The 24,800-nt window shown below is 49.3% G+C and overlaps 1 protein-coding gene across 1 annotated transcript in view; it reads left to right on the top strand.

The window, feature by feature from the left end:
* Positions 1–3,112: 3,112 nt before the first annotated feature.
* The window catches only part of LOC148184382 (collagen alpha-1(XII) chain-like), a 37,633-nt gene continuing 15,945 nt past the window's right edge, over positions 3,113–24,800 (top strand). The window contains exons 1-18 of the mRNA XM_088055709.1: positions 3,113–3,199; positions 6,311–6,491; positions 7,003–7,162; positions 7,829–7,922; positions 8,873–9,046; positions 10,092–10,252; positions 11,403–11,532; positions 13,574–13,690; positions 14,215–14,370; positions 15,066–15,182; positions 16,947–17,093; positions 17,240–17,359; positions 17,974–18,132; positions 19,338–19,466; positions 19,699–19,848; positions 20,591–20,728; positions 21,125–21,271; positions 21,974–22,093. Of these exons, the coding sequence (XP_087911835.1) occupies positions 3,130–3,199; positions 6,311–6,491; positions 7,003–7,162; positions 7,829–7,922; positions 8,873–9,046; positions 10,092–10,252; positions 11,403–11,532; positions 13,574–13,690; positions 14,215–14,370; positions 15,066–15,182; positions 16,947–17,093; positions 17,240–17,359; positions 17,974–18,132; positions 19,338–19,466; positions 19,699–19,848; positions 20,591–20,728; positions 21,125–21,271; positions 21,974–22,093 (2,470 nt within the window). The 5' untranslated portion in view covers positions 3,113–3,129. The remainder of the gene's footprint in view (positions 3,200–6,310; positions 6,492–7,002; positions 7,163–7,828; positions 7,923–8,872; positions 9,047–10,091; positions 10,253–11,402; positions 11,533–13,573; positions 13,691–14,214; positions 14,371–15,065; positions 15,183–16,946; positions 17,094–17,239; positions 17,360–17,973; positions 18,133–19,337; positions 19,467–19,698; positions 19,849–20,590; positions 20,729–21,124; positions 21,272–21,973; positions 22,094–24,800) is intronic.

A 24,800-nucleotide genomic window follows, 5' to 3' on the forward strand; every position in this document is an offset into this window, starting at 1 on the left:
CTGATCCCAGAAAACTTCCCACCAGTGGGATAAGGAGATGGATTTTGCCCTCTGATCTTGTTCTGTGCGAGGTGGCTGAAAGCAAGTCCTGGATCAAAGCTGTGACAACAACGGAGCAAATCCCTTGGGAATGCTTGTAATTCCAATAAAATGGATATTTCAGTGGGCTGAAGTGGGAGAAGCAGCAGGAAGGGTTGGTATGGGGCCATTCCTGGCTGGGGAACTCACAGATTCCAGAGTGGAATTCTCCTTCCCTGCTGCAGGTTTGATTGTGGCAGTGGATGCAGGAATTGCGTGGCTGGAATCCACATCCCGTTGTGGATTTGCTCCTTTCCCGATCCAGCTTTTCCTGCCCCAGGAGCACCAGTGACTGAGATCCACTCACAATTCCCAGCTTCCCCTGTGGATCCTGGAATGATGTTCCACAAATTTCATTTCGATTCACAATTATTATTGTTTTGCCTGCTTCCATCATGGGCCCAAAATAACGGGAATTCTGCTGCAATCAGGAATTGCATGGAAGTGTTTTTCCTCCAGGGAGAGGAGGAAATCAACCACCAGGAGATGATTCCTGGAATGTCTCAAAAGTCTTTGAGGCTCTTCGTGGTTTGAATTTGCAGGAATCGCTCCCTGTGTCTCATCACTGCACGTGGGAGGAGGAACAGGAAAGGGACAGGGAATATTGGGGCTTCCCAATTTTCCTGCAGCTTCAAGGACCCTCAGGAAAGGCTGGAGGTTGTGTTTGGAGGGTTGGCATAGGGATATGGGGGCACATCCTGGATATTTTGGGTGTCATTCGGGCCTTTTTGGGTGTCACTGGATTTTTGGGATCATGGGGGTTTTGGGTGTCACTTGGTCCTTTTTGGGATCACTCTGTTTTCCCAAGCATGGCTTGTCTGGGAATGGGAAAACCCAGGGGAGCAGGAGATGGATGGATGATGGATGGATGGATATGGATGGATGATGGATATGGATGGATGGATATGGATGGATGATGGATATGGATGCATATGGATGCATGGATGGATGGATGGATGGACAGATGGAGTGTGACTCTTTGGGATTTGTGGTGCCAAAGCTGTGGGATGTTCCCACCTCAGGCCTCACCTTCCTGTGGAATTAGGAATTAATGATTAAATTAATGGGAAAAGTCCGAGATTTGGGTTCAGATCCTTGGCTCCAGCTCAGGGACTGGGGGATCTTTCCCTGACTGGGCAGGGGGCGCCTCTGGATCAGCCTCTCCCATTCCCTGCCGATAAATCAGGGAATCACGGCGGGGCTTGTGTTGGAAGGGACTTTAAAGCCCATCCAATTCCTACCTGGCCATGGGGCGTTGGATGGGCTTGGGTCAGGAGATAGGAATGTGGAAATTCCATGCCCAAGCTCTCCTTGCTGGCTCCTTCCATGTCCTTATTCCAGCAAAAGGGAATTCTGGGGGCAGGGAGCAGATTCCTGCTGGGAGAATTTCTCCTGCCCCAAGCCCAGGAGGCTCCCAGGGGATGCAGAACCTTTGGGATCTTTGTTCCCTTTGTCCCAGTTCCTGCTCCCCTCAGGAGCACTCGGAAATGTGAATAACCTGGAAAAGTTCCAGCCGGAGGAACCGGAGCAGTGCAGCCCTGGCTGCCAGCCAGGCACTCAATCTCTTTATCCATCACTTTCCAACCCTTTTTTTCCCCCCTTTTTTTAACCCCTACCTCCTTCAAATTCAACGATTTTCCCACAAATCCCCACCTCTCCTTGGCCATGAATCCTTCTTCCCTGGAGATATTCCCTCTTTGGGAGTGCATAATCCCATTCCACCTTTTTTAAGGGAAAAAACAGCTGAACAAGCGTCACCCCCTGGATGCCCCACGTGGCAGCAGGGTGACAAAATGGCAAATATCCCATTCTTTGTTCCATGAATCCATCTGCTGAGCAGTGATTCCCAGCAAAATTCCCCTTTGGAGTCACCCACCCCAAACCTTCACCCCTCTCCTGGGATTTCTTGCAGGAATTTGATCTCGGGGACCCCTTCTTTGCTGTTTGCAGCACCTGCATGGGCAAATCTAACATTTTTTCTCCTCAAATTGTGCTTCTTGGAGAGGGAGGAAGGTTCTGCCTGGAGATGATCTTCCCAAGAAACACCTGACCGGAATTTCCTGCTTGGAAAAGCCTCTAAATATAGCTTTAAAAAGGTGTTTTTAACATGAAAATCTGATTTGTGGGGAGTCACCACGGAGCGGGAAAAAGGAGAGGAGGGTCTGGATGTCATTCCCAGGACTCACCAGGTGTTTTCCTGGGTGCTTCCAAGTTGAAATCCTCCATCCCAAACTCCTGGAACATTCCTTGTCACAGGAATCTTAGACAGACTCCTTATTCTCGTTAATACCTGGTGTTAATTGGGATGAAATCCCTGGAAAAGAGCAAAGCTGGATGCAGCCATTGAGATTTTTATTTTTTTCCCCAAATCCATAATTTCCACCTTGGAAGTTGTCCATGCTTTTGTGGGAGCAGGTGAGGCTCAGAGCAGAAGAACTTCTGATTGCCCATTAAAAAAAGAATAAAACTCCTTTTGGCAGGAATTCTGCCAAAATGGGCAGGAATTCCCTGATCCACAGGGAGAATTCCCTGTTTTCCAGAGGGGGAATTCTGCAGCAATTTGGGGGAAACATTTAACCACCAGCAATAGCCAAAATTCCAGACTCCTCTGGCATGGTGGGCTGGATCCTCAAGGAAGTTCATCCTGGATTTAGGAGCCTGGAGAACAGGGTTGGATGCAGGTGATTCTTGATTTTCCTGGAATTTTCTCCCGGATTAATTGAAATAGGAATTTCTCCTGCTTTTATCCCACCTCATTACTCCCATTTGGGTTTCATTGCCTCAGGTGGATGTTGGGAAAGGAGGGGCAAAGCTGAACTCTCAGCATTAGCGAAGAAATGGAGGAATTCAAGGATTTATGGATTTTAATCCAAATTTTCCAGGCCAAGAGGAGCCTTTTTAGCTGGAGAAAAGCTTTTCCTGGTGCTGAGGGTGGGTGGGAGCGTCACCCTCAGGTGGCCCCAGCTCCAACCTCTTTCCTTCTGCAGGCGAGGGACTCTCCAGGCTCTGTGCTGACTTCCAGGAATTTCCAGGAGCTGCTTCCTGAGGGAAATGTTGTGTGTCCCGATCCTTGTCCTGGCAGTGGCCACGGGGCCGTTCCAAGCTGGGGCTGTTCATGAAGGTGAGTGACCAGCGACACCTGGTTCACCACAGGTGCAGCACCCGGGACACTTCGGGGAGGAAAATCCCTTTTCCAAGCAGATTTTCCTGCTCCTGGCATGGATCCACACATGGATCTGTCAGGGTGGAGCTCTGGTGCTTTTAATTCCTGCAGAGGATCCTCTTAGGTTGGGATCATCTGGATAATGGAGCACCTCCAAAGGAATTCAGGGCCTGAGTTCCTGCTCTGGGATTTATGGAGAAATCAGGGCTCTGCTCCAGAGGAAAAATGGGAGAAAGGGAAAACAAATCCCATCCTGATTCCTCCTCTGAATTCCAAGATTCCAGCCACCACACAGGGAGAGGAAAAACCTCAAGGAAGCCTTGAATCCTTCTCCTGCTTTTTAGGGAGCTGGGATGGCGCAAGGATTCACCTCCCTAGCTCCAGGCAAGCCCACAGAGAGCTTTTGGGGATGAGGGGCTGGATCCAAAAATCAGCAGGAAAAATAATTCCAGGGGAGAGCCTCATGGATGACCCAGGGTGTATTTTTGGTCCCGGGGGGTGATCCTTGAGAACTTCCTCCAGAGCAAATCCAGAGCTCCCAGGATTGTCCCAGGCTGAGTGGGATCCTCCTTTTTCCCAAAAACCCCCAGGTCTGGAGGTGCAAATCCATTGAAATCCATGAAATTCAACAAGGGGTTAACGGAACCTTCAGCATCAGCTCGGAAATTAACTCAATTAAGCTGCTGTCCATCAATTAACCAATAAACTCGACTCTAATGCTGTTTAATTCTGAGCTGGGAGCGGGGCGATAAATCAGCGTTGGGAGATGTCTCTGGCAAAGCCGTGATGGATGGGACGGGATCGTTCCGGAGGTGCATGGAAAATTCCAAATCCAGTCCTATCCCACTGTGATTAATAGAGCTGTCTGAGGTGGGATTTTCTCCGGAAGGTACCAATCCAAATATCTTTAACATCCCACATTTCCCATGACAGCTCCAGGTGCCTGATCCAAGCAGGAATTCTGAGGTTTTGGGAATTTTTTTGCCAAAAAAAAAAAAAAAAGGGAAGGCCCCAGAATGGGCTGGGATTGTCACTTTATGGGAAAAGGGCAACATCCCATCCTGTGGAATCCCAGATTTGTTGTTTTCCTCCTCGTTATCCCTGAATGCAAATGAGGGTGGGGTGAGGAAGAGTCTCAAAAACCAGGATGGGTGCAAGAAGCTCTCTGGGAATTTGGGATGTGCGTGAGGCAGCAAAGACCCCTCTGATACCAATTTCAAGGATGTTTTCCAAATCAGGGCCAAGAAATGAGGGAAATCTGCACTTCTCAGATTAGCTCCAAGAGGTGGGTGGTTCTGGATTTTGTTGGGAATTTCTTGTGGGAATACAGGGTGTGGTTACCCTGGTGAGCTGCTGAAGGATTTCCGCCAGTCCTAAGGATGGAGATCAGGACTGGGATTTGCTTCCCTCTGTCTTTCTGGGGGAACAGGGACATGAAAACCCCAAAGGTGAGGAAAAGGAATAGATCTAAAATAAAAGCAGCAGCTGGGAAAGGAGCTTGTGGTGATCCATGAGCAGCTGAGCTGCTCCCAAACACCCCGGACAGGGAGATCTCTGGGAAGGAGAATTGAAGTAATTGTCTCCTATTTTTGTCAAGGAAAAGTTGTTCATATCCCAAAATTTAACCCAAAAAACCCAATCCCTATTTTTCTGCAGTAAACAGAGTTGTGTTGGGAAGAACTCAGTGTCAGGAGGCAAAAAGAATTATGAAAACCCAAAAATCCTTGGATAAAATCCATCCACAGCTGGAAAATGATCCCTCTCCAATCAAAGAGGATTGATCAGGGACACAGCAATGAAGGACAGCACAAAACCCAAATATTCCCAAGCCCTTCGGGGATCCTGCTGGTAGGAATGGGATAAGAATCCAGGGAATTGAAGAGGTCAGGCTAGAACAGGTTTTCCATGTGAAGCAGAATCCTGGGAAACACACCCAGCTCCTCTCCCTGGAAACCCGGACAGATTCTCCAGCCTGGTTGGAGGGGCTCCAGAGCTGCAGGTGAAAGTCAAGGCTGGGTAAAATCCAAAATTACACAAAATGGGGAAAAAAATTAAAATGGGATGTTTAAAAATAATATTAATATAAACATTATTATTATTATTATTATTATTATTATTTATATAAATATAATAATAAAAAGGTTGAAGCCAATCCTGGCAAGGAAAGTTTAACCCCCTCCTCCAGCAGGGTCTCGAATAAATCCCTGCAAGGGAGAGAAATTCCAAGGAAAATACAAATTTCCCATATCCCTCGCAGAGTCTTCATGAGTTTAAGCATCCCTAAAAGTCACCAAATTCCTGTCCATTAAATGGATTTATGGAATGCCTAAAAAATATGGAATTCCCCGCTGGGAGGGAACACTGGGAAGGGAAAAATGCTTTGCTGTTGGTTCAGGGAATTTCCCTGTACTCCTGTCCGTTCCCTGCCATCAGAGCTGTCGTGGAAAAAGCTTGGAAAAACACTCCAATTGTTCATTCTTTGCAGAAAATCCTGCTCATGCCCAGGGTTGGGTGGTCCCACATCTCCATCGGTGTCCCTGGTATGAATCCCAGCATGGTGGATGGGATGGCAGAGCTGCCACATTCCCAAATTTCAGTCACAGGTGGCTCAGGGGCCTGTGTGTGGCTCTGGGAATGTGGGATCCCCAGGTTTGGGATTCCACCCTGGAATTCCCTTTTCTCCGGAGTGTCCTACACACCCGATGCTTTGATGGAGCTGGGATTTGAGGTTTGTGCTGAAAATCATGGAATGGCTGGAGTTGGAAGGGGCCTTTTAAAGGTGATCAAGTCCAATCCTGCCATGGACCTTCCACTATCCCAGGTCATCCTGGCCTTGGACACTTCCCAGGATGGAGCATCTCTGGATGAGAACCTTCTCTTGGGTTGGAACATCCAAATGAGGAATTAGTAGGAAATTAAGGCGAGCACAACACCTGTTACTCTGGGAAGCACCTAAACACGGCGTCTCCATCTCCGTCCCTTCGGAATCCTGGGAATTCAGGATCCTGGGGGGTTCTCCTCCTTCAATGGTGTGGGATGAGCCTCCCTGTCCCTCTTGTCCCCTCCCAGCCTGCAGGACAGCAGAGGTGGCCAATGTTCTGTTCCTCGTGGGGCAGACGGAAGGTGCAGGGAAGGAGAGCTCCCGGCTGCTCCAGGATTTCATCAGGAGCGTGGCCAGATCCTTCGAGAACACGGAGACGGGAAGAGGAGGCATCCGGCTGGGCCTGGCTCTGTATGGGGAGACACCAAGGTGGGTCTGACCATCCTCCTCCAGCCACTCCTGGATTCCTGGAATCCAGCTGATGGATGAAGAGCTTCCGCAGCTCTGGGGAACCTCTGAGCAAGAGCTGAACCGTCAGCAGAGTCATCCAGAGGTTCTTGGCCACAGGGAATTCGTTCAGGGCAGGAAGGATGGGTTTAACATTTAAATTCCAACTTTTAGATCCTGGGTTGTGGCACCATGGTCTGGGGGTCGTTCCCTGCACTCACCTGACCACGTGAAAAGAACTTCTTGGCATGAGTTAAATCCATGGAATGGTTTGGGTGGGAAGGGACCTTAAAGACCATTTCATTCCAACTTTCATGGCCAGGGAGACCTTTCCCCATCCCAGGTTGGTCCAAGCCTCATCCAGCCTGGCCTTGGACGTTTCCAGGGATTCAGGGGCAGTCACGGCTTCTCTGGGCAACTGGAAACCGAATGTCAACATTATTGCTGTTTATGGCCATTTTCTGCTCTTTATTCCCCCATTTCCCATTCCCAGGATGAGAGTTGAGCTCACGGACTATGTGACCATCAAAGGAATGCTGGATGCAGTTCAGGATCTCTCCTTCAAAGGCAGCAGCCTCCAAACAGGCTCAGCCCTGGTTTATGCGGCTCAGGCCTTGTCCCACCAGGACACCCTGAGAGAGGAGGCAGCAAAGGTGGGTGAGCTCCTGAGGTGTTGTCCAGGGATCAGCTGGGCCATCCCAGAATCCTGGAATTGTTTGGGTCAGAAGGGAACTTAAAGCCCATCCAGTTCCACCCCCTGCCATGGACAGGGACACTTCCACCATCCCAGGCTGCTCCAAGCCCTGTCCAACCCAGCCTTGGACACTTCCAGGGATCCAGAGGCAGCCACAGCTCCTCTGGGAATTCCAGCCCAGCCAGAAATTCCCAATATCCCATTCATCCCTGCCCTCTGGCAGTGGGAAGCCATTCCCACTTTGTCCCACTGCTCCATGATCTTGCAAGTTGTCCCTCTCCACAGGGAAGAATTCTTTCCTGGTATCCAATCCAAACCTAGTCCTCCCTTAGGACATGAGGATTTGTAGGGATGAATCCTTGCCCTGTGCTGGCAGGAATTTCCTCCCGGAGTTCCTGCCCCAAGCAGAGATGAGACACAAGGGTGGGAGAGCCATGCAGAGAGGATCCTCAGAGGAGGATTATTTCCCAGCTCATGGAAATGATTCCATGTGAGTTTCCTCAGAAGTTTTTAAAGGATTTCATTCCAAGAGAGGGATTTCATCGGTGAGAAACGCCACAACTCTGACCGTGACCTCCTGATGTTGTGCCCGTTTCTTCCCTGGCTCTTATCCCAACTCTTGCAGGTGGTGATTCTGATCACGGATGGGAAATCCAGTGATTCCGTGGAAGAGGGAGCCCGGATCCTGCAGGATCGGGGGGTGACAGTGTTTGCTGTGGGTACGTGTGGCCACCAAAACCTCCATGTGACCTACCCTCATTCTTCTCCCTGGGGAATATTCCGGATTCACAGCACCCCCTTCCTAAAAACTTCTCCCAGGCTCATCCTTTGGCAACCGCTGCAAGTCCAGGAAAATTGTTGTTCTTGGATATTTTTGTTGTTGCTGTCAATAACTGATTTATTCAGTGGGAGTCGGTGATTTTGTATCTGTCAAAGCCACTTGGGAATTCAGATGGAGTTCGATAAATGATTCCATAAAAGTCAAAATGCTTTGATGTGACATTTAAAAAAAAAAAAAAAAGCAATTGAAAATGCTTTTGCTTCTGAAGGTTCCCCTTAATGGGGTTCAGGGACTGACTCAAAAATGTCCTTCAGAATAATTCCATGAGCAAGGAAAGGTTCCACTGCTTGCCTCATCCCCAAGAGTTAAATTCCACCAGTCAAATCCTTCCCTTCCCCAAATATTTCAGGGAATGACAGGAATGGTTGTGGGGTTTCAATACAAAGAGCAAGCAGGTCAGTTTGAATCACAGTGAAGTGAAAATGGGGGAAGGATTGGTTTGTTGGGTGGGTTGTTCCCCCTGGAATTTTCAAGCAGCCTCCCAAAATCCTGCTCAGCACAGGAATGTTTCTGTATCCAATGGGAAGGATAAGGTCGGATCCTGCCCTGTTCCTTTTTTTTTCCACCTCTCAGCCCATTAGCAGCAGTGAGACAATCTCTGTGACACACCTGGAGAAATCCTGACCCCTTTTCCCTGGTGGAAGAGGCTTCCTCTGCTTCCCTCATCCAGCCTGAGGCTCCAATCCTTGTTCCCTCCTTTTCCTTGGCAGCACAACCCAAAAATGGTGTCAAACTCAAAGCCTGGCACATCGCACCCCCTTTCCAAAGCCCTCCCTGCCCCATGGATGATGTTTGATGTCCTCTTTTCCTGCTCTTTCCCTCCCCTAGGGATTAAGGATGCTGACAAGAACGAGTTGGGCAGGATTGCTTCAGATCCCGCTGCAGAGCACGTGCTTTACGTGGAGGATTTCCATCTGCTCCCAAATGTGGCTCCCAAACTGTCTCGGAGGCTCTGCTTCACCGCCTCGGAGCCACCACGTCCTGTCAAGCAGAGGGTGCAAGGTGTGTCCAGGTTCTCCCTCGACCCTGCTTTCCATCTGCTCAAACTGACCTCTGGATGTGCTTCCATGGGGATGGACTTCCCACATCCCTCTGAGGGAGCTTGAGGGGTTGGGTGGTCCTAGAGGAGCCACCAGCTCATGGAGCAGCTCGTGCTTTGGGATAATGGTCCTGGGGGTTTTTCTTGTGGCTGCCTCTCTGTGGTTTGTTTAGGGATACCAGATCCTGGGAATTTTGATGCTGGATCAGAGAAAGGGATCAGCAATGGGATGGAGCAGCATCTCTGCTCCTTGGGGTATTTCGTTGTGGGATTGTCACAGGGAATTCTGGTGGCACAGCTCGGGGTCTGGGGAAGAACTTCATTCCCTGCTGAAGATGCAAAGAGCAGCCAAAGGGGTCTCCAAAGAAATCTCAAAAAATATCTCCAAAGAAATCTCCAAAAATATCTCCAAAGAGATTTCCAAAGAGATCTCCAAAGAGATCCAGATCTCTCCTCAAAGAGATCCTGACTGCAGTGAATCCAGAGGTGATGGCACTGAATTCCTGCCCTTTCTTGCCTCACGAGCTCATGAGAAGCTGAGTTAAAAGTTTGGGGTAGAAATGGGGGTAACTTCACCTGAGACTTTTAAGGGTCTCTATTTTTTTGCTTCTTCTGTGGTTCTGCAGCACTTTAGGGCTTCCTGCGACATTCCATGGAAATTCCAGGCTTCCTGTGACATTCCATGGAGAGTCCAAGCTTCCTGGCAGATTTCTCCAGTGTGGGAAGGAGAAGGGCAGGGAGGAGCTGCTGCCTTGTGCATTAACCAGGTGTTCACTGGGAAAGTGTAACCAGAACCAATTTTGGTTTCCCGCTTCGTGCTGTCAAAAAACTGGCCCAAAATAATTCTGCTGGAATATCTCCTCTCTGGAAGCAGATCCCAGGTGTCCCTGTGCTCCCTTAACCTGAGCGACATCCACGGCTTTCTCAGTGTGGAATATGTTGGCTCCATCCATGAACTTCCACACATGGTGGAATGCAATCCAAACTCTTTCCTCTCTGTTTTTGCAGCTGAGCAGATCCTGGGCCCTCGGGATCTGCGTGTCAGCGAGCACAGCCACAGCTCCCTGAGGCTCTCGTGGCTGGCAGCCACGGGCAGGGTGACAGGGTACCGTGTCCATGTCCACCCCTCACTGCCACCGGGGCAGCTGGAGCCAGAGCACCAGCGGCAGGTAGGGTCATGTTCCCACTTTCCAGGGCACCAGTTGGGTTTCAGTTCCCAATGCTGGGTTTCAGTTCCTAGTGTTGTGAGGTCATCCTGTGTTGAGGGCTCCTGGTTGGGAGGTGGCACCACATCACTCAGCCGTCTCAGTGGCAGCAGGATTGGCAGGAACTCCTGAGGGTTGAAGTGAAGGTGTAGATCCACCATTGGGATCTGCCAGTTTCAGTCCCCAGTGTTGGGTTTCATTTCCCAATTTTGGGAGCTCATCCATGTTGAGGGAATGCCTGGTTAGGAGGTAGAACCACACCCCTCAGCCATCCCGGGCACCGGGAATTGGTGGGAATTCCTGAGGGTTGAAGTGAAGGTGTAGATCCACTGTGGGTGTAGATCCACAATGGGATCCACCATTTAAAACTCCCAGTGTTGGGTTTCAGTTCCCAATGTTGGGAGGTCATGCTTGGTTAGGAGGTGGCACCCAATCTTCTCAATATCCAATCCTTTTTCTTCTTTCTGATTGCCACCACTCAATCCCATCCATCCTCCCTGGCATCATCTCCTGCTCCTCCTGCTGCCAGAGTCGTTCGTGTTTTGGGTTTTGGGATTTTCCATGTCCTTGTGTGAGGGGTGCTGCCATGTGCTCCAGCTCATCCCACACCACACAAAGTTGGAGAGTAAGACTGAAGGGTAGAAGGTATTTGCCCTAAAAGCTTTGATTCCTAATAATAGAACAAAGCTATGAAATCTTAAATTATTAAGATGAAGATTATTAATTGTATCAATTATTAAAATTGTATTTAACTGGAATGATCATCCTTGGCAGCTTCTGTGTTTTCCCTGTTATTATGAGATCCTGACGTTCTGTTTCCATCTCATGCCCTCAGGTTACATCAAAATTTCCTTCCCTGAGCTTTAAAGGAACTTTCTTGGTTGTTTTTCCTTCATTTTCTTCAAAGGAATTTGAGATCACCTTTACCCTTCATGCACTCTCCATGTTTTATTTCCTGGGCAGTTCCATGGGCTATTCCACAATTTGAGGATCATGTCTGGCTGAGGGTTTTAAGAGGCTCCTGCTGGTGGAAGTCACCTTGAGCAGGTGTGGAAGGTGACCTGATGTTCTGCAGTGGTGGTGTAATGGTGTCCCTTGTCCCCCTGTGTGACAGATGGAGGTGGATGGGGACACAACCACGGTGCTGGTGACAGATCTGAAGCCCAGCACCAAATACGTGCTGACGGTGAGGGCCAGCTATGGAGGGGCCCTCGGGGAGCCCGCAGCCATCAAAGGGAAAACAAGTGAGTGTCCCCTGGGCCATCCCTGTGGAAAACACCCAGCCCAAAGCTGGAGAGGATGGATGGATGATGGATGGATGGATGGATGGATGGATGGATGTGGACGGACGGATGGATGGGTGGATGTGGACAGACGGATGGACGGATGGACGGACGGACAGATGGATGATGGATGGATGATGGATGGGTGATGGATGAATGATGGATGGATAGATGGATGACGGATGGATGGACGGACGGATGGATGATGGATGGATGGAGATGGATGGATGATGGATGACGGATGGATGGACGGACGGATGGATGATGATGGATGGACGGACGGATGGATGATGATGGATGATGGATGGATGGATGACGGATGGATGGATGGAAGGAGGGATGCATGGATGGACGGATGCATGGATGGACGGATGCATGCATGGACGGATGCATGGATGGATGGATGCATGGATGGATGCATGGATGTGGCATGTGCTTGGAGCTTCAAAGTTCATTAGAGAAGCTCCTGTTGAGTCTCAAGGTGCAGGAAGGACTCCTTGGCCTTCCAAATTCCTCCAAGAGGAGCCTGGATAGGGCTGGATCCAATCCCAGCCCCGGATTATCAATGGATTAAATCTAAGGAATTATAGAGGTGTGGTTGAACCTTTGCCCAAGGATTAAAGATGGCGAACCAGCCAAATTTATATTAAAATTAATGATTTCTTATGATAAATGAGTAGATAAAAAGATCTTAATCAGAATTATTTGCTGCACAGTAGAGAAGCTAAAACTACCAAGACAGAATTGTGCACTTTATCAAAGCAATTATACTGTAGTAATTATGTTAAAGTAATTATCTTGAAGTAATTGTAATAAAATTAGCAAAAAATCACTATTATTGAAGCAGAGATTGATGTCACTCACCCAGACCAATGTCCAGGGGCAAATCTCTTCTGCTGACTCTCCAGGAGTGACTTTCAGGGGTGTCTCCACCCAAAGGAGGAATCCTCATTCCCAAGAAGGGATATAGGGATATGTCAGGACAATGTCTCCTGGCACGAGGAAACAATCCAGGATAGAGATTTCCAGGCACTCCAGGATGGAGGAGAGTCCTTGGAAGGACTTTTCCTTGGAAGAACCAGCTGAGGATGATGCTGTGAATTCCTTGTTTGCCCTGGCAAATCTCTTCTGCTGACCCTCGAGGGGTGAATTTGAGGGGTGTCTCCACCCAAAGCAGGAATCTCAATTCCCAGGAAGGGATATGGAGATATGTCAAGGGAATGTTTGAAAGTGGGACTGGACTTTTATCATCTCTGCTTTTAGGAATTTTCAGAGTTTAAGGGGTTCACTAATCCCACTCACATCCCTGGATGAAGCACGAATCCTGCTTCTCCTGAGGAGTTTTGTAAAGAATTATTCCTTTCTTCCGTGTCTTCTGTTCCTCCCCACACCCCCTGCAATGTCTGGAATTCTTTGTCTTCTTGAGGGAAGATCTCTGACAGGATGAATAAATAAAGCTCCTCAATGAGGTTTGACTCATCTGTACTTGCCAGGAAGAAGATGGAATGTCTTTATGGGTGGAAATAAAGCCATTTGATCTCTCCTCTTATTATCCCCAACACGAAGCCAGAGGCAGGAGCTATAAATCCATCTACCATGGCTGGCTGGATCCAAGTGGGCTCCTCTCCCTTGGAATTGTGGCTGTGGGAGCAAAGCAGGGATTGATTCATGGCTTTGATTCCTGTTCAGCCTGCAAGAACTGCGGAGTTTCCCCCGCCCAGGGTAGATTTCCTCTGCTTGTGAGAGTGTATTTCAGATCCCAACACCATTCCCAGAGAAAACTCCCAAACTTTCTGCCTTGGGATGTTTCATCCCTATTTTCAAGTGGAAAAAAGGGTTGGCAGGAGGGGGGATTGTTGGTTTTAAGAAATCAGCTGAGGGAGAGTTGGTGCTTCACCTCCTTGTGTCTCTCTGTCCCTGAAGACAAAAGATTTTCCAAGGATCTTTTCCATTATTCCGGCACTGCCACCTCCATTTCTGCCCTATTTTTGTGTCCCCAAAGCTCCTGTGCCTCCAGTCACCAATTTCCGGGTGATAGAAGAAGGACTTTTCAGCCTGAAGGTGGCTTGGACACCTCCCCTGGGCAAACTGGAGGGCTACAAGATCTACATCCCCAGGGGTGAGTTTCGTTAATTTTTAATTAATTTTGATCAATTTTCAGTTGATTTTCAGTTGATTTTTCTTGGTGTTTGCTTTAAAAAGAGCAGTGATCACCAAAGCAGTGATCCAGCAACCAAGGGAAGGTGCTGTTAACTCCTGGAATGACCCTGGAAAGAGTCCAGGATAGACTTTTCCAATATTGTGGTTCATCCAGGATAGAAGAGAATCCTTGGAAGGACTCTTCCTTGGAAGAACCAGCTGAGGATGATGTTGTGAATTCCTTGTTTGCCCTGGCACATCCAGATGTTTTTCCCACTCAAGTCCCTGCTCTGGTGGGGATTTGGGATGAGTTCAAGCCTTTGGGATGCCTCCCACTCCCTTCTGTGGGATCTGAGGGACAGCACGGCCAGAATTCGAAGCAACACCACATGGATTGGCAGACTCCAGCCACACCCCTGAGCCACCTCCATGGTGTGAAGACCTCCCTATGGGATTTAGCCTCATGGAAAGGCTTCACCATCCCTTTTCTCCTTGATTTTGCAGCTAACAAGCCCGGGATGACCCTTGAGCAGATCCTGCGGGGCGATGTCTCCTCCCACCTGCTGGAAAACTTGCAGGAGGACAGGGAATACAGCATCAGCATCTACGCCGTGTATCCTGAGGGCCCGAGCCAGCCTGTGGCTGCTCTGGGGAGGACACGTAAGAGCCGTGACCCCATGGTTGGTCCCTTTTGTCCCCAGCTGTTGTGTCCCCACCTCAGAGCTGGTGCCCTCATGCAGGACCTTCCCAATTCCATCCTAACTCTGCCCCCATGGCATCCTCATGGGCATCCATGGCCCATCCTCAAGGCCATCCTGCAGTTTGGGGGAATGTGGGAGATCGTTTTCCCTCCTGTTTTGCACCCACACTTCACAAGGTTGGTGCTCGGAGATGTTTGGTCCTGGACAGTCACAGGTTGGGCTGTTCTGCTTCTGGTTTAGGAGATTCCCCTGGGCAGGAGCTCCTGGAAATCCCTCTCATGGAATCTTTAAGGCTGGAGAAACCCTTGGAGATCCCTGAATCCAACCATCCCCAGCACTGCCATGTCCCCAAATGCCACATCTACTTGGCTCTGAAGTCCCTCCAAGGACGTGACTCCAGCTCTTCCAATGCCTGACCACCCTTTCCATGAAGATTTTCCCAATATCCAACCTAAACCTCTCCTGGCACAGTCTGAGGCCATTCCCTCTTGTCCTGTCCCTCATCCCATGGGAGCAGAGCCCAGTCCCACCTGGCCACCTCCTTTCAGGTGTTCCCTTCACCCAGCTGAGCTGGAGGAACGTTCATGGAGAGCCAGCAAAGTCCTCCACTCCCAAGTGGATGCTCTGAAATTTTCTTCCCTGTCCTCCTTCCAGTGAAGCTTCTGCCTGTGGAAAATCTCTTGCTGCAGAATGAGACCACGGACACACTCCAGGCCCGGTGGAGCCCTGTTCGGGGAGCAACGGGATACAGACTCACCTGGACATCAGCAGGTACGGACAGAGGTGGGATTCAGGCTCACCTGGACATCAGGTATGGACAGGGGTGGGATTCAGGCTCACCTGGACAGCAGCAGGTACGGACAGGGGTGGGATTCAGGCTCACCTGGATATCAGCAGGTACGGACAGGGGTGGAGGTGTGTACCACTGAGCAAGGCATGGAAAGATGGGAGCTGTGAGATTCCCAAGGTGTTGGATACACTTTGGATTGGATTCCATCTTTGTCCAGAGGGAATTGGGTCTGTGACCAGTGGAGTTCTCTCTGCCATGGATGCAAAAATTCCTGCTGTGGCTCTGCGTGAAGCAGGCTGGTGGATATCCAGCCTTGCTACATGGAATTAGTATTCCATGGATTTACTGGACCTGAGGAGCCTTGGAATAGCTGAGAGGAGCTGGGAAAGCCCTCCCTGCAGGGCTGCACAGCCCCTGAGTATTTGGGGTCACCCATTTTTTGGGGGACAACTGAGTACATGACTTTTGGGGGGACAGCCTGGAAGTGCCTGTGCTTGTTGCTTTTCTCTCTGCAGCACCAAAACCAGCCTCCATCCCCCAGAATCCTCATTTTTAGGCAAATTTGGGAGTTTGGAGACAGATCCACCTTTGCAGCTGGAGCTTTTCCCTTGACCTGAACCCAAAGATATTTTCCTTAGTGCTGGGAGTGAGAAATTCTGGTTTGATGGCAGATTTTGGCCCTGGGAGATGGACATTTCTGGGGCTCAGGGATGTCAGGACACCTGGGCTCTATCCCAGGCTTTGAATAAAAACCACATTTTCCACTTCCTCAGCTCCCCTGGTTATGATGGAAGGAGACATCTCCCACCAGGAGAGGCGGGGATTAGTGGGAAAACAGCTCCAAAGGTCACCAGGAGGGAAAAATCTTCACAGGGAAGACGTAAAACAGCTTTTATGGCTTTGTCATAAAAAAACAACACCCCAAAACTCAGCAGTTTCCCCAGGCTGTGCCAAATATCCTGGCTAGGAAAGGAGCTCGGTCGGGGAGTGGGGACACTGAGGGGACAGTGGGACAACCTCCTCAGGTAGAACAGGAAGAATACATCACCTCCACCCCGAATTTCCAGCTGTTTTTCCACCTGATACCAGCTCACCCCAATTCCAGGGGTGGAAAAATCCCAAGGGCAGCCCCCCCCCGGCCTCTGGGTCCTCTTCCCACGCTCCTGGGATTAGGGATGTAGCGATGGGATCCAGACCCTGCCACCCATCCCAAGCACGGGAGGGATTTGGTTTTCCTCGTCTGACTTTTAAAACCGGGATTAGATAAACACAAACTGGAGATGGGAGCTGTGGAGAGAGGGTGGGAAAAGGGGGATGGAGCTCTGGCTGCTGCTGGAACAGAAAATGGGGACGTGGCACCATCCAGTGACCAAACTGGAAAAGACATTTTCCCTCCTTTAGAGGTTTTCCTCAACATCCTGCTGCCTGCACCTCCCTGCCCCTGGGAATCAGGGATTTGAAATTCGGGATTTCGAATTCGGAATCACAGGAATTCGGTTTTAACTCTTCTCCTGCTGGGCTGGGTTTAGCTGAGCTGGGTTTAGCCCACAACAAGGACATTAAAACTGCTTTTTGGGGCATCGCTGGCTTCAGTTCCCTTTGCTTTGCGAATCCATAGGTTGCCTCAGTGATCCCGGAACTCTTCCCGGGTGGATGTGGATTATTTCCACCTGCAGCCACCCGGGGTGGTCCCGGTGTGCTGCAGGGTGGGGTGGGCTGAGCTGGGGGACACTTTCCCTTCACAGAGGGCAGCATCCAGGACGTGACCCTCGGCAGCTCCTACAGGTACTACATGATCCAGGGGCTGGAGTCGGGCACGGAGCACACAGTGACCATCAACCCCGTCTTTGGGGACATCGAGGGACCGGTGGTGACTGGCAAAGCCACCACGGGTGAGTGTCCCGTGTCAGCTCCTGCAGACCCGGGGGTGCTGGCACAGAGTTGGTGTCACTTCTGCCACTTCTCTGCGTTGTTGGGTTTGGGGACTTCTTTGAAGCTGTTGGGACCTCGATGGAACTGGGCAACTCTTCTCTTGCAGTGGCATCCAGCACTGTCCAGATGCTGAAAGTGAGCGAGATTTCCATCAACAGCCTCCTGGTATCCTGGGATTCGGTCGCGGGAGCCACCGGGTACAGGGTGGCCTGGGGTCCGACACCAGGTGAGATCCGTCCCTGCTCTCCCCGGAATGGGAGAAACTCAGGAGTGCTGGGATTAGGGCAGGTCCAGCTCTGAGCAGCCTCTCCCACAATTCCAGAGCATGAACTGAAGCCAGGGATTATTCCTGGCCCTGAGGCACCAACCTGGCCCCAGCCCAACACAGAGTGAGTCCCCAGGAAGGAGACAGGGAACACTCTCAGATTCCTGTGGTCCCTGGATGTGAGATGGCTTGGATTCAGTTCCTCTCAGCTGGTTTGGGTAGTCTAGGTATTAAAATTCCAAAATAAATAACCGCAGGAAAACTCTCCCTTGCCCCGGTGAACACATGGAATCCCAACATCACTGAGGTTGGAAAAGACCTCCAAATCCAACCTGTGCCCGATCCCCACCTTGTGATGGAAGTGCCACATCCAGTTGTTCCTTGGATGCCTTCAGGGATGAGGACTCCAAACCTCCCTGGGCAACCCCTTCCAATGCCTGACCATGAGGAAATTCCCCCTGAATTGTTCTGGAACAGGTGTCCTCCAGCAGAAGGAATGTGGTGGATTTCCCAGGATTCAAGAGAGCCGCTCTCCGGACTCTTTCTCCTCTTGTGTTTTATTTTCTCTTCCAAAGAATTCTTTGGCAAGGACCGTCCCCGTCACCTGGCCCTCAGCAAGTCAGTGACGTCCCACCAGCTCCGCAGCCTGGCTCCTGACACCGAGTACATGATTTCTCTGTCCGTGCTCTTCGGCTCCGGGGAGGGCCCCGGGATCACCACCTCGGCCAGGACGGGTGAGTGCGGGTGGGACGGTGGAGTAGCTACTATGGAACGCAACCTCTGTGTATCTTGTTGTGTATCCCTGTCTGTTCCTGTGCTCTGGGCTTGGGAAGAGCTTCAGATTCACAAGATCCCGGAATGGTTGAGCTTGGAATGGTTGGAAGCCCATCTTGTTCCAACACCTCCCACTATCCCAGGTTGCTCCAAGCCCTGTCCAGCCTGGCCTGAGACAATTCTAAGGATAGAGCAGACACAACTTCTCTGGGAAACCTGTGCCAGGGTGTCCCCATCGTCACAGCCTGGAATTCCTTCCCAAAATCCAACCTCAACCTGCTCCCGTACAGTTTAAAGCCACTCTCCCGTATCTGAAGCTCCTCCCCAGTGGTGAAGTGCCCAATCTGCACTCACTGAGCTTCCAGGTATCCCAAAATTCACACCAATATTAAGTCCTCCACATTGTTAGAACCCATCCGAAAAACATCTGAAAAATAGGAAATCTGGGTAAAATCTGTCCTAGGAAAAGATAGGAAGATAAAGAGGGTGGAACATCCTGGTGCAGTCCTTTTTGCTTGGTGGTAAGCGCTGTCTCCTGCCTCAAAGAATTCCATAATTCCAAAAGAATCCTTCTGGGAGATCAGATTCCCTGGATAAGAGGCAGCAGGTGCAAATCCTTTGTGTAAAATGGCAGAAGTTGACGGACAAACCTTGTCACTCTCTCTCAAACTTCTGGGCTGCTGCCCTGGGAGCAGGGGACAGGCAGGACCACTGATCCAAAAGCAGAGGTGGGATTCTTGGAAGAGGTTCCAAAGTGGCAGCAGGTGACTGGAAACCCTGGAATACCACATGGAGAAAATAGTCTCACCCTTGTGAGGAAGAGAACAGGGAATGTTCGGCGGCTGTGAGAGCTCTGGGTGGGTGTTTCACCTGGGGCACTGGGATATGGATCTCCTGACTCAATGGACCCCTGAACCCAAGGATCCTGATATGGATCTCCTGACTCCATGGATCCCAAGGCCTGGCCTGGCCTTGCTCCCACTGGATCTGGGCAGGACGTGCTCCTTGATAACCTTGATGACCTTGGTGTCTCTCCAGGAGATGAGGATGAGGAGACACCAAGGATAAGCAAAGACCCTTTGATATAATTTTGACTCATTAACGCGTCAGTGATGAGCCTTTGGGCAGGAATCAGGATGCTCCTGATGTTGTCCCCATCCTGCAGCTCCTCTGGGATCTGTCTCCAACTTCAAGGTGATGTCCCATACCAGCACCAGCCTGTCCTTAGCCTGGAGCGCCACAGCCGCTGCCACCAAATTCAAACTCACCTGGAGCCCCATGGGAGCAGGCAAAGGTGAGCAGGGGAAGGACATTCCAGACACCTTCCCAAATTCCTGACCTGCTCCTGGGGGTAGGAAAGAGATCCCACGGCTGGGAAACTTGGTCCCGTTGGTGATGGCTCTTCTTCCTTGTTTTCATGGTTTTATTGACAGAGATAATCCCCAGAGCTCTGGGACAGCAGGGCAGCAATTTCCTTTGGAGGAAGGAAATGAGCTCCAAGCTCTGAAATATCCCTGTTTTTCCAGGAAAACAGGTTGCCAGGACTCGCTACCTGGGCAGCAGAGTGTTGGCTCATCGGATTGAGCACCTGGTGCCCAACACCGTGTACAGGGTCGGTGTCCGGGCTGTGTTCAGCCGGACAGAGGGGCCGGAGGTCGTCCTGACTCACCACACAGGTAATTCCTGCTGGAAAAACCCTCCTTGAGTTGGGATGCAAAGCTTGGATTGGTCTCGGGCATGGGATTGGCTCTGTTGATCAGAGGCCTGGTGATAAAAACGCCAAAGTTTTGGGTTCAATCCTCGTGTTCATCCATTTGAGACTTGGACTCCGTGATCCTGGTGGAGATATCCAAGATATCCTGTGGATGGTGGAGGCACGAGCTGGTGGTAATAATCCATGGCTGTTCCCTGGGAGTGGACACATCCTTCTGGCATGTTGGACAATCTTGGATTTATCAACACAATTCCCAGAGCTATTTATCCACCCAGGGAATGCAGGAGCCTCTCTGCAGGCACCATCCAGGGTCACTCACCAGCCTCCACTCTTGAGGTCTGGGGAATTCCTTGGATTGTGGCTTTGCCTCTTCCAACACAGAGTTCTGGCTCCTTCCAGTGTCTTTTTCACCAAATTCCATGAGTTTTTAATGGAATTTTAAGATGTGTCTGGATGATCCATCCTCTCTTGAAGCTTTTCTCGTGTCCCTTTGTGTGTCACCAGTTTGGTGTGGGTGGTAAGAGATGTGAATGAGATTCCTCAGCTGGGAATCCATGGATCCATTAGGAATTTCAGCCTGGCACCCTGGATAATGTTTGGAAAGTAGATACTGATTGAATGCCCAAATTCTTCTCCTCCACAGCTTGGAGCCAGGGTGCTGCTCTGGGGCTGAGCTGAAATCTTATCCTGGCTCATTTTTCCAGCTCCTTCTGGAGATTCCAACCCCATCCTGACCATCCAGGACCTGAGGGTTACTGACACCAGTGTAAACACTTTGAAGCTGGCTTGGAAAAAGCTTCCTGGGATAAGTCACTACAAGATATCCTGGGAGCCATCCAATGGTAAGAATCCCGATCCGTTGATCAGGGAGCACAAGGAACCCACAAAAATGGGGAGTTTGGCACAGGAAATTCCTTTTTCCATGGGTGCTTGGGGTAGGAGGAGATTTTAATGTCTGCTGGGGCAGGTTGGACTCCTCTGAGCCCTGAGCTAAGCTTTAGGCTCTAACCAAGGATATAAATACAGCTGGGATTTGGGAATTCCAAGAATCAGTTCCTTTCCACATTTGTGACTGGACCTCTCTGATGCCTGTGCCTCAGTTTCCCCGTGGACAAAATGAGTTCCTAACTCTCCTTCCTGGCCAGGTGCTGTCAGATGTGCGTGAAGCTGCTGTAGCAATGACTCTTACACTTCCCTTTCCATGGGCACTGCGGGTTTTTTGGGATGTCTCCTCTCAGGTGACTCGGAATCCTCCCAGCTGGTCCCAGCGGATGCCGCTTCCTTTGCCATTCCCAAACTGAAGGACAACACCAGCTACAGCATCTCCGTGTCTGCGGTGGGAAAGGGACGGGAGGGAAAGCCCGCGGTGCTCACAGCCAGAACCTGTGAGTATGGGATTCATGGCTTGGGATAAGAGAATCTCCATAGGGGACTGAAGAAAAAGAGCAATTTTGGCTGATGGACACCTTATTCCTGGAATTCCAGAATGTTTTGGGTTGGAAGGGGCCTTGAATATCATCTGCTTCCAACACCTTCCGTAGGCCAGGTTGCTCCAAGCCCCATCCAACCCGGCCTTGTTTCTTCTCAGATCCCACCAAAAACCAGGCATTGATCCTTTCTTCTTATTATTGGGATTTCCCTGTCTTCCCCTGCCAATAATCCCCATTTTTGTGGCACACTATCTTGGAATTCCCTCTTTATGCAATATCTTGACCATTTCCAGCAGGAAAAGGCCAACATCCCTCATGAGTTGTGCCAAAACGGGCAGGTTTGGAGATTAGAGGGGAAAGTCAGGGATGTGGGGACAACACTGGGATTTCAGGGAGCATCTGGGAAAAAAAATCACAGGAAAAGCTTCATTACCCATCCCAAAAACTCACATTTCAGTCAGTTTAGAGTCCAGACTGGAGATCTGGCAAAATTTCCCTCAGTTCCCACCAAATGAGAACCTGGTCTGATCCAGCTTCTTGGAAAACACCTGAAGTGCTGGAGGAACTCCTTCCTCTCCCAGGAATGGAATTTGGGAGGCAGAAATGTCCCCAGATCTGTTTCCAGCCCCTAAGCTTTGTTCCTTGCTTTTCCAACAGTGGATTTTCCCAAAGTGACGGAATTCACAGTGCAGGAGGCCACGGATTCCAGCGTTTTGTTGTCCTGGGATGCTGTTCCTGGAGCATCCCTCTATTTACTGACGTGGGGATTGTCCTCAGGTAATGTTTGGTGCAGGGAGGAAACCCTGATCCATCCCCTGGACTCCTCTGGATCTGGATTAGCAGGAGAACCCTGGGGGTTTCCATGGGTTCCTTCATCTCAGCTTCTCCATTTGGCTGAAAAAGAGGGGAAAATGGGAGCTGGAGGAGGCTCACAAAATGTCCCATTTGGCTATTGCAAAATCCTTGGAGGAAGAAAAAAAAGAGGGGTGGGAATAGCTTAGGAAAAAAGGAATTTTGGCATTATCTCTGTGCCTTCCCGTCCATCGAATCCACCAAAAAAAAGGTGGATTTTTGTCATCTGTAAAACCTTGTTCTTACCTGTTTAAAATCTCTGCTCTACTGTGAAGAACTTAAAAAAAAAAAACATTACTTAATCATTCCTCACCATTCCTTTTCCCAATTTGGCTTTTCAGGATTTTCCCTTTTAAAGCACCGACTCCACGATTATTTTCCTGGATTGGACTAAAATCCTCTTTGAGTTTGGAGTTTCCTGTTCCTGTGGCTTCAACCACAAACTTTTTCCTAGGATCAGTTCAAAGTCACTAAAGAAACCAAATCCAGCGGAATTCCCTGCAGTTCTTTTGGCTCTTACCAGGAGCTTTAATTTATTTTTTTTTAATTCCAAGGATATTTCAGGATTGGCAGCTCCATACCTGCAGGTTGTGTCACTCAGGATGAACAGTCCTGCGACAGCAGCATTTTTTTGGGATAAATATTATGGAAAAGTGATTTGGGAATGGAACATTTGGATCTCTGGGGTGATTTTAGTGATTTAAAGCAACCCTTCCCTTTCCTGTGCTGTGCTGTTCAAATATTGATCCAGAAGGATTCAGAAATCCCTGATTTCAGAGCAGTCTGGGAATCGGGAATGGATAATCCCACATCTTACAGTCCATCCATCGATCCTGCTGGAATGGGTTTATAAATATTGATTTCCCATCACCGGCAGATGAATCCTGACCCCACCTCTCCACAGGATAAAATTTATGCTCCTGAGTGAGTAATTCCAATTTTTCCTAGGTAATTATCCCAGCATACTGGGATATAATTTTTATACTGGTGTATAAAAGCAATTAACAGTTTGGTCCTTATTTTTTGTCTTGATTAATTTTTCTCCACACAACTTGATTTTTTTTCATAAATGAACGTTTCCTTGCTCCCTTTTAAGCTCATTGAATGCCCTTTTCCCATCTCATTCCATCCAGCCTGTCCCATAAAAAATCTGGATCCCTTTCTCTTCCACTTGGGATCATCAGACAAAATAAACCAATTATGGCTATTTTGATTTGACTTTCCAAAATAAGTCAAATTTCAAGAGGGATTTTACTCTTTTATTTAAAGGAGGAAAACCTCCCCTCCAAAATTTTTTGTGGAGAATTGAGAACAACGAACTGGATTTGATCTTTGGAGATCTTTTCCAACCTCAATTCCATGAGTTGATGACAGATTATTTGCACTGATTTTATTTCTTGCCATAAAGACTGAGCTTTTGGGGTGATTTTTTTTAAAGCAAAATGTTATTTCAGAATAAAAAAGGTACAAATTCCACTTTGAACAATGTCAGATTCATTTATTACTTCTAAAGCAAGGCACTTAGGAAATGTCAATCATTATTTTAAATCAAAACTACGAATTGTGTGCAACCAAATTCCTCAGTCATGTTTGATTTTATTTTTCATCAAACTTTCCATTCATTCCCAAAAAGAATCTTATTTCTATCCATAAGAACCACTGGATAAAAATTGTTCTCTCAGCCTTGAGCACCACTTGCACCAAATCCCCTAAATTCTTGCATAAATTCCAATTTTTTTCCTTTCTATTGCACAAAATCAACCTAATTTCATCTGGTTTAGGACCTTGACCATTGCACTTTGTAAATTATTTACTTTTGCCTCTTCTCCAAATCCCAGGAATCATTTCATCCCTAAATTCCTGTTTTCTAACAGTGATGCCACAGAAGTGAGAATTCCCCTGAGTTTTTCTGGCTCCGAGTCATGTTTCTCCTGTTTTCCACAGCTCCCTCTCTTTCCCAGGAATTGTTGCCAGCAGTTTCCAGATCGTTTCGAGTGACGGGGCTGAGCTCCAAGGAAATGTATTTGTTTTCCATAAAACCAATGTTTGGAGACTCGGAGGGACCTGAGACAACGCTCCTTGGACAAACAGGTATGAAGGGTGGAGACCTGGATTTTTGGGTTGAATTTTGGGTTTTCTACCCTTTTTCTCTTTGCTGGAGAGTGACATTGTGGCTAAAAGAGGTTTAAAATTCACCTTTTCTGTTTGGGTCCTGCAGCAGGAGCTCACAGGGAGTCACCGACCGCTCCAGTGGCTCCGGCACCGCTGGATACGGGGAAATCTCCATCGGGATCTCCCAGCAGTGTGGGGACCACTCCTCTCCCAGTGCCCACCAGTACAAAGCTCCCAGAGCCCCCAGTATGGACCAGCACGGTGTCGGCACCGCTGACAACCCTGCCTGGGCTGCGTGAGTGTGGGGATGGTGATGATGATGATGATGATGATGATGTAGAAATGATGATGATGATGTAGAAATAGACAAAGCTTCCAGAGGCCAAGATCTCCTCTGATCCCAGGAGCTAAAACCAGTCTTAATTCCTTGAATAACGAGAGTGGGCGATGTCAGGGAAGGCCCAAACCCCATAAATGCAGTGAAGGCCTCAGCACTACTCTGAGGGGTGAAGGTGTTGCT

The sequence above is a fragment of the Pseudopodoces humilis genome, chromosome 5 (assembly GCF_049639895.1).
Source record: "Pseudopodoces humilis isolate 2021_Gansu_Grassland_sample_001 chromosome 5, ASM4963989v1, whole genome shotgun sequence".
Lineage (NCBI taxonomy): Eukaryota > Metazoa > Chordata > Aves > Passeriformes > Paridae > Pseudopodoces > Pseudopodoces humilis.